At 46.5% G+C, this 14,112-nt stretch overlaps 1 protein-coding gene across 1 annotated transcript in view; it reads left to right on the top strand.

Annotated features, from left to right (window-relative positions):
* Positions 1–14,112, top strand: part of PLRG1 (pleiotropic regulator 1) — a 95,924-nt gene that overhangs the window by 31,256 nt on the left and 50,556 nt on the right. Inside the window, exons 2-3 of the mRNA XM_075335479.1 lie at positions 8,858–8,964; positions 12,741–12,874. Of these exons, the coding sequence (XP_075191594.1) occupies positions 8,858–8,964; positions 12,741–12,874 (241 nt within the window). The remainder of the gene's footprint in view (positions 1–8,857; positions 8,965–12,740; positions 12,875–14,112) is intronic.

Genomic DNA, 14,112 nt, shown 5'->3' on the forward strand with positions numbered 1-14,112 from the left:
TTGCCCCAAGGCGAGAGCAGCATAATGTAGACACACAGACCCTGATTCCAGTGATGTCACTTACTGAGCATTTTAAAATACTATATATAAGTGCCCAGTCCGCTCTGTAGAATGTACAAAAAAACAATCCTTTATTATACTCACCTAGGGGGCGGTGGGGTCCAGTGTTCGTCGCTGCTCTCGGTTTAGCGTCACCTCTCTTCCTTCCATCACCATCGTGCGTCCTACGTCATCCACACACAGGCCGCCATTGCGCTCTTGCACATGCACACTTCTGTCTGCCCTGCTGAGGGCAGTGCAAAGTACTGTAATACGCAGGTGTGAGGAAAGGTCAGAGACCGCTCGTGCATGCGCACTACAATACTTAGATCTTCACTCAGCAGGGCAGATCAAATTGTGCATATGCAGGACTGCAATGGCGTCCTCTGTGTGAATGATGTAGGACTGGGAAGCAGGATAGAGATGGAAGGAAGAAAGGAGGGGCCAGAACCAGAGCAGCGACGATCATTGGACCCGACTACCTCTAAGGTGAGTATCATAAGGGTATTTTCCAAGTCGCCACATGACAGCACCACAGGAGTTGTTTTTTTGACCTCTGCAGGTACAGGAAAACACAATGTTAAAAGCCCCTCCCACCCCAACCGCCTCAGTGTTTTTCCTGTCCATGTACAGGATGGACGCAAGAGAAATTTTACCGTCTGGATGGAAGGGGTCCAGGGGGCCTTGCTCTCTCCTGTCAAGCAGCCCCGGGTGGACACCTGTCACTGTCGAGGTGTCGCCAACTGGCCGCTTGTTGTGCTGCCAGGTAGTCCAGCATATTCATCAGCTCTGTATAACTGCTAGATCTGCAGCAGAGAAAACATTGATTTTATCACAACAACAGCAAACAGCTCAGTAAGTGACACATCACTGCAATCAGGGTCTCTGTCCCTTTGTTTTGCAGCTCTCAGATGGGGGACCTGAAACCTGGTGAAGATTCCCTATAAAAGTGAACATTGTGTTTTTTTTTGTTTGTTTTTTTATAACTTACATAGTTACATAGTTACTTAGGTTGAAAAAAGACCTAGGTCCATCTAGTTCGACCTTCCTCCACCAGTTCACCATTTCACCAGTTCACCATACTGGAAATGTGTTAACCAGTTTAAAAAATGTTACAAGTTTTGACAAACAATGTTTTTATGATAAATTTTACAACCTGTTTTGCTTTCCTCTTTTAAAAAGATAATTGCATTGGGCAAAGAAGGCATGATCACTTTGTGTAACCAATTTGCTATAGTTTATGCCATAAATTGGTGTAAATTATGGTGCATATTTACACCTTTTAGTTGGAATCGTAATTTTAACTTCTGCCATATAGGCTAAGATATGCTACATTTATTAAAGAGGTTGTCCACTCCTCGAACAACACTTTCTTAAACACTGTTCCTTTCTCGCCTTTTCATTGGGGGACACAGACCGTGGGTTATATGTTGTCTCCAGGGGAGGCTTGACACTAGGTTTAAAAGAGTTAGCTTCTCCTCCCACAGCATATAACCCCAGCTAGGCAGGAACTAGCTCAGTTCTTTCTAGTGTCAGCAGGGAGGCTGACACGTCTGGCCTGAGCCCCAGGCCAGCTCATGTTTATTTATTTCTTTTTCTTTGTGATTTTATTCTATTTTTGACTATGGGGCAATACCAGGGTGTACTCGCCCTCGTTCCCCCCGCTTACGGGCAGAGGAAACCTGGCGTGCAAAGGCCGTCAGTCTTCCCTCGCGCCCAAGTGGTCGGATCTGCGTACCCCTCCAGGCTCCCTGGAAGCACCTCACACCAAGGTAGCTCCAGAGGGCTAAGCAGAGCCAAGCACCTGCTAGCTTCGAGCCGAAGATGCGTCCCCGAGATCTCCGCATCCCAGGACCGACGCGTCTTCAGACGAAGCAAGAGCAGGTAGGGAGACGACGTGTATCCATCCCCTGCATCCAACCGCCGCCTGAGGAGGCGCCGGGGGGGCGATGCAGGCAGTGTTCCCGGGGAAGCATCATAAATTTAGCTCCCGGCTTCGGCCTGCATTCTTAGCAATGCCCCCTGCACTGCTCCAGAAGCCGCTCCCTCTAGTGGGCCGTCTCTCCCCTCCATGCTGCCAGAGAACGCTGGACGCCATTACATCTGGGGAGCAGACACGGGTGAGATCGCCTCCTTGGCTCTGCAACTCTGCAGCACTATATACCGCTCTGTTCAGCGGTATATCGCTGTCTTTCTAGCGGTGTGTGTCTGCTGGCTGGCGGTGTATATCGGCTTTTAGCGGTATATACCGACTGTTTGGCAGTGTATGCCACTTTACTATTGGTATATACCAGCTCTGTATAGCAGTCCCTTTCTAATACTGCTAGTAGCTCCTCACCCACAGTAGTGTAATACTGCTAGAGGCTCACAGTACTAATTGTACGTTTGTTGCTGACATGCGTAACCGCAAGGGTGATAAAGCTTCCCAGGCATCCTCTATGGACCTGTACTATGCTTGTACCACCTGTGGAAGCTCGTTTCCCAATGGTCGAAGCTATCCACTCTGCCGGGGCTGCGATGCCCCTACTACAGTGTCACAACAGGCGTTGCCGGACCAGGGGGTCGTGCAATCTGTGGGTTCGGCCTTGGCCACCATTCAGGCAGCACCCCCGTCTGAGGAGGCTATCCCTGCATGGGCTCTTCTGATGTCTAAAAGGTTAGATGACCTGGCCGCTCAGATATCCCAGCCTTCCACAGGCTCCCACAGCCTCCCCCTGGCTCAGCTCCCTCAGAGGAGCCCGCCTTCGTCTGGTGTATCATCCCCCAGTACGTAAAAAGGCTGTCAACAAAAGGCGCCATTGCGACCGCTCCGCCTCGTCTGACTCACACGATGGTCAGTCTGACTCAGGCTCCGTGACCTTTAGTAGTCACGATTCCCGAGACTCTGACTCAGATTCAGATGTCCCTTCTGAGTCTAGGCATATGGAAGACACTTTAATAGCAGCTGTCAATCACTCTGTCGATTTCTGATCAGCCCTCGGACCCGACTTCTCAGTCGGCACTCAAGTGAGCCAAGAAGCCTCCTAAGTCCTTTGCCCAGGATCCGATTTTTCATCAAATCATATCTAAACGGTGGGATCACCCTGATAGAAGGTTTAATAAAAAATCCTCCTCTTCATTCGCTTATCCCTTTCCTCCAGAAATGGTTAAGCCCTGGTCGGTAACCCCCGTTGTGGATCCGCCAGTATCCAGACTGGCTAAACACACGGTTATGTCTGTTTCAGACAACGCGTCTCTCAAGGACTCGTCCGACCGCGCAGTTGGGGCTGCGGTCAAATCTATTTTCCAGGCTTCGGGCTCCTCTCTGCGCCCCCCCATTTTTGCCATGACATGGGTGGCAAGAGCTATGAGCGTGTGGAGTAGGAACCTGCGCAAGTTTCGCACTTGCAATATTCTTCTAGAGGCTCTTGAGATTCTTGATTTGTTCTCTCTAGCCTCTAATTATTTTCTTCACTGCTCCCTAGATGCAGCTAGCTGGTCAGCCCTAACGGCAGCCAATGCTGTCTTCGCCCGCAGGTTTCTGTGGCTAAAAATATGGAATGCGGACAGTGCCTCCAAGAAGTCCCTGTCCACACTTCCCTTCCAGGGTCTTCGTCTGTTTGGTGAATCCCTGGACAAACTCATATCTGAGGTGACGGGTGGTAAAAGTACCATTCTACCACAAAATCGGCCTGTAGCCAGAAATTTCAAAAAATCTTCTTGGTGCAGGCAGTCCTTTCGGCCTGCCCCCCAAAAACCATCAGCCCAAGGATCGTCCCAATGCTCAGATCGAGGATCCGGTCCCTCAAGGGGCTCTTCTTGGCGTTCCCACTCCAAGCAACCTAAACCCAAAGGACCTCGCTCTGTACAGGCCCCCTCAGCATGACGCCAGGTATCCCTCAGATCCGACTCCTGTGGGAGGGCGGCTTCTGTTTTTTCGGGATATCTGGCTAGACCACACTCACGATGCTTGGGTTCGAGAAATCGTCACCTCAGGTTACAAGATCGATTTCCATTCCCTGCCGGCCAACAGGTTTCTGCGTTCTCGTCTTCCAAAGTCCAAAACGTAAAGCCAGGCCTTATTTCAGTCCATAGCCTCTTTACAGAAAGCAAACGTCATTATTCCAGTGCCCCTGGAACAGCGCGGCAAAGGTTTCTATTCAAACCTTTTTGTCGTTCCCAAAAAAGATGGCTGTGTCCGCCCTATCTTGGACCTCAAACGGCTGAACAAATTCGTACGGATTCGAACTTTCCGAATGGAATCATTGAGAGCAGTGCTAGCCGCCATGGAACCAGGAGAATTCCTAGCTTCCATAGATGTTCAAGATGCTTATTTACACATTCCCATATGTGTCTCTCATCAACAGTTCCTTCGCTTTGCCGTAGGACACCGTCATTTCCAATTCAGGGCCCTCCCCTTTGGGCTGGCCAATGTGCCTTGGGTCTTCACAAAGGTCATGGCGGCCGTCATGTCCATTTTACACCCCAGAGGCATCCTGGTCGTTCCCTATTGGACAACCTTCTTGTCAAAGGGAGCTCTCTTCACGTTTGCTCAGAAAGCGTGCAGATTTGCTTAGACACGCTGTCAAGGCTAGGGTGGCTTATCAACGTCAACAAGTCATCTCTCATTCCTCATCAGCGCATCGCCTTTTTTAGGTATGCTGATAGACACGGCTCAGTTCCGGGTTTTTCTTCCAGAGGACAAGAGGTTTTCCCTGATCCAGGCCGCCCAATCCCTCCGCTCTCGCCGTCACACATCCCTTCGGAATGGAATGAGAGTGTTAGGCAATATGGTGGCGGTCATGGAAGCCATGTCCTTTGCCCAATTCCATCTGCGCCCTCTACAACTGGATCTTCTATCCTCCTGGGACAAGAATCCAGCTTCCCTGGACCGGTCAGTCCGCCTATCTCGGTCTGCGCTCAGCTCCCTCGTCTGGTGGACTCAAGCCTCATCCTTATCTCAAGGGAAGTCCTTCCGCCCGGTCCACTGGCAGGTAGTCACGACGGATGCCAGCCTGATAGGCTGGGGGGCGGTGTTTCTCCACCACACTGTTCACGGACGCTGGTCTCCTTCCGAGCGCTCCCTGCACATCAATGTTCTGGAGATCAGAGCCATATTTTTGGCCCTTCAGAATTTTCAACCCTTACTATTGGGCCTCCCTGTTCGGATCCAGTCAGACAATGCCACGGCTGTGGCTTACATCAACCGTCAGGGAGGAACTCGCAGCAAGGCAGCGATGAAGGAAGTATCCAGGATTCTGCTTTGGGCAGAGAAGCACATCCCCATTATTTCAGCTGTCCATATCCCAGGGGTAGACAACTGGGCCGCAGACTTTCTCAGCTGGCAAGGTCTAGCGGCAGGGGAATGGTCCCTCCACGACGAAGTGTTCCATCAGATCACTCTTCGTTGGGGACTCCCGGATGTGGACCTCCATGGCGTCTCGAATAAATGCCAAAATACGTCCCTTCATATATCGGTCGAGAGATCCGCTAGCGCTCGGCTCCGACGCTCTAGTCTTTCCATGGTCGCAGTTTTGCCTGCCCTACATCTTCCCTCCGTTTCCTCTCATTCCGAGAGTAATCAAGAAAATCAAAGCGGAGGGAATCCTGGTGATCCTCGTGGCCCCGGACTGGCCCAGGAGAGCCTGGTATCCAGAGCTCCTCCAACTTCTCAGCGACACTCCCTGGCGTCTTCCCGACCGCCCGGATCTTTTGTCGCAAGGTCCAATATTCCACCAGAATACAGCACAGCTGCATTTGACGGCGTGGCGCTTGAATCCCTGATTCTAGCCAAATTGGGTCTTTCTTCCAGGTTAGTTCATACCATGCTTAATGCTCGGAAGCCTTCCTCCGCCAGCATTTACCACAGGACCTGGAAGACCTATCTTTCCTGGTGTGACCATCATAATCGGTCGCCCCTGACCTTTTCAATCCCTAATGTTCTTGCTTTTCTGCAAGACGGTCTGGACTTGGGTCTTGCTCTCAGTACCCTTAAAGGACAAGTTTCTGCCTTGTCGATTTTTTTTTCCAGAAGCAGATGGCTTCTCGCCCTCAGGTCCGTACCTTTCTTCAAGGGGTAGCGCATTTGGTCCCTCCTTATCGCCACCCCTTAGATCCCTGGGACCTGAATCTGGTTCTCGGAGTCCTTCAACTTCCTCCTCTCGAACCTCTGAGAGAAATCTCTCTTCAACGACTGTCTTGGAAAGTTGCCTTTTTAGTCGCTATTACCTCTATCAGGCGAGTGTCCGAACTGGCAGCTCTTTCCTGTTGCTCACCTTATCTGATATTCCATCAGGATAAGGTAGTCCTTCGGCCTTCCCCCGTCGATGGATCAGGACTGCCATCTGTGAGGCATACAAAGCACGAGGTGCCATTCCCCCTCAATCTGTGCGGGCCCACTCTACGCGAGCAGTGGGTGCCTCCTTTGCTATCCGCCATCAGGCTTCGGCGGCCCAACTTTGCAAGGCCGCTACCTGGTCCAGTGTGCACACGTTCACAAAATTCTACAGAGTGCATACGCATGCATCCGCGGATGCTGCTCTTGGAAGACGACAAGTCCTTCAGGCGGCAGTGGCCCATTTATAAGTGGCCACTGCTCGGTTCTTTGACCGTGTTTTGATATGTGTTCACTGCATTTGCAGTTGTTAGTCAGCGCTTAGTCTGATGTTATACACTGTTAATAGTTCAGTTCCCACCCAGGGACGTCCCACTGTCTGTGTCCCCCAATGAAAAGGCGAGAAAGGAAAGGTCATTTTTGTGTACTCAACGTAAAATGTCTTTTTGGAGCCTTTCATTGGGGGACGTAGCTCCCGTCCTTGTGGTTTTGGTTGTCCTTCTCCTACTGCTTTTACACCAAACTGAGCTAGTTCCCGCCTAGCTGGGGTTATATGCTGTGGGAGGAGGAGCTAACTTTTTTTAAACCTAGTGTCAAGCCTCCCCTGGAGACAACATATAACCCACTGTCTGTGTCCCCCAATGAAAGGCTCTAAGAAAGACATTTTACGGTGAGTACACAAAAATGTCCTTATTCCCAATGTAAAATATTAAACCCAGACAACTCCCCCGCATCGGTGCTGTACCAGCGATGTCGGTGCCGGATCTCCCGCTAATTGTGTGACATCCTTCAGATGTCATATGATTACTGGGAGACCTGACATTGACATAGCTAGAACGGTACCGAGCGGCAGGTACGGTAACTTTATTCTTCATATTTTACATTTCGTAATACAGTTTTTAAAAAGGCGTTTTCCAAGCAGTAGATATTCCCTTTTAAAGGGAACCTGTCACCTAGAATATGCATTGTGACCTATCAGCAGAAGCATGTGTGCCCTAATTACACCTCCCTACCCATCCTTGTGTTGTAAAATTGTGTAATATGAAAGTAATAAAAAACGTTTTATCACTTTCATATTTCCTATGTAAATTAGAGAGCCACTGGCCACATGGGCGGCGCCTTGCCCTATGGACGTCTGCATTATTTCCGTGGTATCACGCCCCTGTGGGCGTGATACCATGGAGTCACATGAGCGACGTCCCCGTCGCTCATGCTTTCCTGCACACGTTTATACTTACCATTGCGGCAGGCTTCTCTTCCGGGTTCTACTTGTCAGTTTCAGACGCGCACTGTACATGCGCAGAGTGCGTCTGAAGCCGGCAAGTGAACACCCGGAAAAGAAGCCTGCCGACGGGGACGTCACTCATGTGACTCCATGGTATCACGCCCACAGCGGCGTGATACCACGGAAAGTATGCAGATGTCCATAGGGCAAGGCGCCGCCCCTGTGGCCAGCGGCTCTCTAATTTACATAGGAAATGTGAAAATAAGAAAATGTTTTTTATTACTTTCATATTACACAATTTTACAGCACAGGGATGGGTAGGGAGGTGTAATTAGGGCACACATGCGTCTGCTGATAGGTCACAACGCATATTCTAGGTGACAGGTTCCCTTTAAGGCTATGTGCGCACACTGCGGATTTGTTTCTCCAGCAAAAAACACACCTTGTGGCAGAAAACCGCACCTACCTGTGGAAAACCGTACTAAAAACGTATGCGTTTTTACCGCGTTTTGGTGCGAATTTACTTCATTTTTGCCTGCGGTTTTGCCCTTGGTTTTTTTTTAGCATTGTCAATGGCAAAACACAGGGAAAAACGCAGAAAAGAAGTGACATGCTGCTTCTTTTTGCTGCATAAATTCTTCAGCAAAACCTGTAAGGAAAGAAGACGCAACGTGCGCACAGCATTTTGGATTTCTCATAGACTTTGCTGGAGAAGGACTGTATGAAGCTTATCAACAAAAAACAAAAAAACCAAGTGTGCGCACAGGGCCTAAAGTGGTTTTCTGAAAAATATGTAAAAAATGCAAACTGCTTATATAAACCAACCACTTTGCAAATAACTTTAGAAAAATCCTCTACAGTCTCAAGAAAACCCTCTCTATTCTGTTTTCTTTTGTTTTTTTTGTCATCTAGTGCTTGCTGTCTATTAGCAATGGTTGGTCACATGGGAGTGCAGCGCTTGCAAGCTCTTTCTATATAGCTTGTAAGTGCTGCAGTCTATATAGAGAGTTGTCAGTTGTCACTTTTTATGATGTATATAAATGCACTGAAAAACACTTCAATCACTTTTACAAAAAAACAGGGTCTCCAGGTATTTCATATGAAATTAGCCTTTTGAGCAGGTTTTGAGTCGTTTAGACCACGGCCGAAGATCCGAGTACAAGTTAGAAGTCAGTAGCAACTATTATAGTGCTGGGGCTCTCCAGACTCCAGCCCTGCATTTGGTCTTATCACATCTTTACTTGGTCTGCAGGTTACATGTCACTCAATTTTTGTTGCAGGACGTGCAGAAACACTCGGTCCACACCCTGGTGTTCAGATCTCTGAAGAGGACTCATGACATGTTTGTGGCGGACAATGCCAAGCCGATCCCGATAGATGAAGAAAGGTAAGAGGCGTGTGTGTCCTATGTTATGCTTGTTCTTCTGAGTAAGTGGACTTGAAGTTAATATGTAGTTAGGTGCAGCTGATGATCCATCTGAAGAATAGATTTTAATGCCAGCGAGCTGCTGGAGGGATCCCTTCCGCTTGAGTCTGAATGCTTCCTCACACAGCATGGGGGGAATTCAATTATCCACGTCCTACCGACTCCTAAGATCCAGCACAATAAATAATGTAGAGAAATAAATAGTTCTCATTGTACCCGCTGCTCGGGTGCAGACCATGATAAACATCAAATATCGGCTATCAGGCACATAATCACATCTGGGGCCTGGTCGAAGCTTATCTGCATGCTTATCCAGTCCTACACACACACACACACACACACACACACACACACACACACACACACACACACACACACACACACACACACACACACACACACTTTGGCACCCCTGGTCAACATTACTCTTATTGTGAACTGTTAAGTTGAAGATGAAATGATCTCTAAAAGGCATAAAGTTTAAAGATGACAAATTAACTTTGTATTTTAAGTCAAAAATAAAAGTTCTTCATCTTTTACAATTTAAAGTTAACAAAAAAGGAAAATAGGCCTTAGTACCTAGTACCACCCCTATGGCAAGTATCACAGCTTGTAAACACTTTTTGTAGCCAGTCAAGAGTCTTTCAATTCTTGTTTGAGGGATCACTATCCATTTGTAGAAGCCATCCTCTTTTAAACTTCAGCTTTTTTACAGATGGTGTTATGGCTTTTGCATCAAGAGTTTGTTGAAATTTCATTGAATCCATTCTTCCCTCTACTTGTGAAATGTTCCCTGTGCCATTGGCTGCAGCACAACCCCAAAGCCTGATTGATCCACCCCAATGCTTAATGTTTGTCAAGATGTTCTTTTCCTGAAATTTTGTGCCCTTTTTTCTCCACACACACCATTGATCATTGCGGCCAAAGAATTCTATTTTAACTTTCTGTCCACAGAATTTGTTTCCAAAATGCATCAGGCTTGTGCGATGTTCTTTTTGTATACCTCTGATGCTGAATTTATAGTGAGGACGCAGGAGAGGTTTTCTTCTGATAACTCTGATATGAAGGCCATATTTGTGCAGGTGTCTCTGAACAGTAGAACATTGTACCACAACTCCAGAGTCTGCTAAATCTTCCTGAAGGTCTTTTGCAGTTAAGTGGAGGTTCTGATTTGATTTTCTAGTAATCCTACGAGCAGCTCTCACAGACATTTTGCTTGGTCTTACAGATCTTATCTTGACCTCCACTGTTCCTGTTAGCTGCCATTTCTTAATTAGATTTTGAACTGTGGAAATGGCAACTTAAAAGCACTTTTGCTATCTTCTCATAGCCTTTTTCTGATTTGGGGGCCTCCACCATATTCATTTTCAGAGCGCTAGGCAGCTGCTTAGAAGAACTCATGACTGCTGTTTTTTTGGCATAAGATTAGAGGTGGCTGAGGTTTTTATAAGCTGTGAAATTTGCATCACTTTGCCTTTCCTAACGATGATAGTGAACAAGCCATAACCCTAACAGGCTAATTAAAGTCTGAAACCTTGGTCAAAGTCATCTCAGCACACAAGTGTCCAGGGATGTCCAAAGCTTTGCATTTGTCCATTTTCCTTTTGTAATTTTTTTAAATGTAAAAAAATGAAAATATTTAATTATTTTTGTGGGGTTTTTTTTGCCTAAGATACAAAAGATATGTGTCATTCTTAACGTTATGCCTTTTAGAGATCATTTCATCTTCAGCTTGCATAACTGTTCACAATAACAATAATTTTGACCAGGCGTGCACATATCCGCTGCACGCTGTGTATACACTACCACATTTTGAAGCTCCTTCAGCTAGTTAGGACCTGCTGGATTTGTTAAGCTTCATGATGTCCTGATCTTGGTGGCATTCTCTCTTGCCCTGCACAGATAAAACTGATCAGTGAAATCAGCTGAAATAGCACTATGTCACTTAGTAATTTTCTGAGATCATGAAGGCCACTGTCACCATTCTCCTTCTGGGCTGTAAGACACACTTTTTTTTTTTTTTTTTTTAGCACACTTCATGCCAATAAGTGCCTCCTGCACTTCAAAAAAATGCTCTCTTGTTGTTAAATCAACCCCCTTAAGGGTATATGTACATGATCAGGAGTGCCAGCATTCTGGGCACAGTGTGTTTTCTCTTTTAAAGACGCTGGTCTCCTGTGCGGAAGAATGCCTGCACACGATCAAAGTTACGAACACAGTATATCTTTGCTGTGTTCTTCCGCTCAGAACACTCAGTCTCCACAAGAAAAAATTGACATGCTGCGTCTCAGAAAGCCATGCTACATGTTAATTTAAAGAGCACCTAAATGAAGCAGTGGGCATGGGACTTTTATAAATCCCATCCACTGTGCTTGTACTGTACAGCATTTTGGATGCAGGGAAAACATGCTCCATCCAAAACGCTGATTACACTGTTCATTGAAGTATTTAAAAAGAGGTTGGAAGAACATCTGTCTGGGATGATTTAGTGAATTCTGCTTTGAGCAGATGGTTGGACTAGATGACCCAGGAGGTCCATTCCAACTCTACCATTCTATGTGCACTTACCCCAAGAATGCCCCTCCAGGTTCCTGCTGTAGTTCCACTATTGCTGGATGAGGATCCACAGTGTGGATTTTCTCTTAGCTGGTTTCTAGCTCTACTGTGCCACCAACGCTGACAGAGTGCATTCATTGTGCAGGTAGAGCAGAGTACAACAGTGTTGATCTCTGCTGGAAACCAGCTAACAGAGCAATGATGTAAACACACACATGCGGCGATTTTGATAGCACATTGTCAAGTCCTTCAGACACAGTTGTGTACAAGACCATGCAGTGCACAGAAGAATAGCTTCTATTCTAAATGTAGATTAGCTTGATGTGCTAAATATCTGGGGTGCATTCTGCCGAGTTGAGCACAGTAGAGCAGAGTTGCTCTGGAAGCTCTTGCTATTTTACACATTTATCAATCATTTGGCTTTCTGCTCAGTATTGAGCCATCAATTTATAGAGGTGTCAATCTACCACTGTAAAGGCCCCGTTACATGCAGCGCCATTGCTAACGAGGTATCGCTGGGGTCACGGAATTCGTGCGGCACATCCGGCCTCGTTAGCAACGTCGTTGCGTGTGACACCTAGGAGCGAACGCTAACGATCAGAAATAATCACCAAATCGTTGATTGTTGACACGTCGTTCATTTTCAAAATATCGTTGCTCATTTATGACACAGGTTGTTCCTGAGGCAGCACACATCACTACGTGTGACACCCTGGGAACGACTAATAATATCGTACCTGCGTCATCCTACAACGAGGTGGGAGTGACGTTCATGCGGCTACTCTCTGCCCCTCCACTTCTATTGGTGGCCCGCTGAGTGACGTTGCTGTGACGCTGCACGAACCGCCCCCTTAAAAAAGAGGTTGTTCGGTGGCCACAGCGACGTCGATAGGAAAGGAAGTATGTGTGATGGGTACTAGCGATATTGTACACCACGCGCAGAAATTTGCCCGTGACGCACAAACGACAGGGGCGGGTGCAATCGCTAGCGACATCGCTAGCAATGTCGCTGCTTGTAAAAAGCCACTAATGAATGATCTGTTGTAAGACTGATCACAGCTATCTAAACTTTTAGTAAAGCAGAATTTCCAATGCTCGTATGCTAAAGAATATCACAGATGGGACCCTAAAGCACTGGGAAGATAGCACATAATTCTATATACTTGTATTTCTTTCCTTAGCCACAACTTGAAGATGGCTGTAAAATTGCGCACAGAATATGGACCTGTGTTACACATGCCCACCATTAAAGAAAATCGCGAAAAAGGACACGGTGTCTTGGGGGATCCGTATGATCATTATCCAAGTATTCAAGGTTTGTACAACCATTTTGTAGATGTAGAGATGAAAATGTTGATTCTTTGTTTTGTGTGAAAGTACAGATAATACAAAATACTAGTCAAAAGTTTGGGCACACATGTTCATGCTGTGGTTTCCCTAGCTCTTATTGGAATGTGTACATTGTAGTTTTTTAGTTCTACAAAGGAGCACATAAGGAAACCAGCAGTAAAGAAATGTGTGAAACAAACCAGGAATGTGCACATTGTAGTTTCACCAGATCCACAAAGGAACTCATAAGGAAGCAAGCGGTAAAGAAATGTGTGAAACTAACCAGAATGTGTTTTAAAACTTGAAAGTATCCATAGCCTTTTTTTTTCTCTGACAGGAAGCAGCTTCAATGGGTATCAACTGGAATAGCTTTTATTGAATAGGTATACCTTGTCAAGAGTTTATTTATGGAATCAATGACCTTCAGAAAGTGTTTGTGGCCATAAGGTGTACTTTGCAGAGGCAGTGTTATTCCATAGTTCCATACAGCGCTGAACTGTACTCCATAAATGTTCTAAGCCAGAATATGGCAAAAAAACACTAAATTAAGTTAAGAGAAACCACGTTCCATCATTACCTTAAGGCATGAAGGGAGTTCAGTCTGGAAAATTGCTAAAATCTAAAAGGTATTATCAAGTATAGCCATTAAAACCATAATTCTTAGTGATAAAATTGACTCTATTGAGGGCTGTGCTAGGAAAGGGGGGACACAAGAATTTCTTTTGCTGCAGAGGATAAGCTCATCAGAGTTGCCAGTGTCAGAAACTGCACATTGACAGCAGATCACAGCCATCATAAATGATCCAAAGCCATCAAGCAGCAGACACATCTCAAACTCAACTGCCCAAAGGAGTGTGAGAAGTAGGCCTTTATGGTCAAATTACTGCAAAGACGAAGCTAGTGAGGACTGCAAGGAGACTTGTTTGCTTCAAGCAACACAAAGTACTTTGCTTCAGTGAGTCCAAATTTTGGATATTTGATACCAACCATCATGTTCTTGAGACACAGAAAAGGTGGGTGGATGGTTTCCACTTGTGTGGAGCGTTACTGGTGACCCTGTTGGCAATTTATTCCAAATTTCAATTTACCCAGCATGGCTACCACAGCATTCTGCAACCACATGCCATCCCATCTAGGTTGCTCTTGGTGGGAACCATCATTTGTGTTGCAACAAGATAATGACCCAAATAATGATAAATGGAAGGAGAGGGAAGGTAGAGAAAG

This window comes from Anomaloglossus baeobatrachus, chromosome 1, assembly GCF_048569485.1.
Source record: "Anomaloglossus baeobatrachus isolate aAnoBae1 chromosome 1, aAnoBae1.hap1, whole genome shotgun sequence".
Classification (NCBI taxonomy): Eukaryota; Metazoa; Chordata; class Amphibia; order Anura; family Aromobatidae; genus Anomaloglossus; species Anomaloglossus baeobatrachus.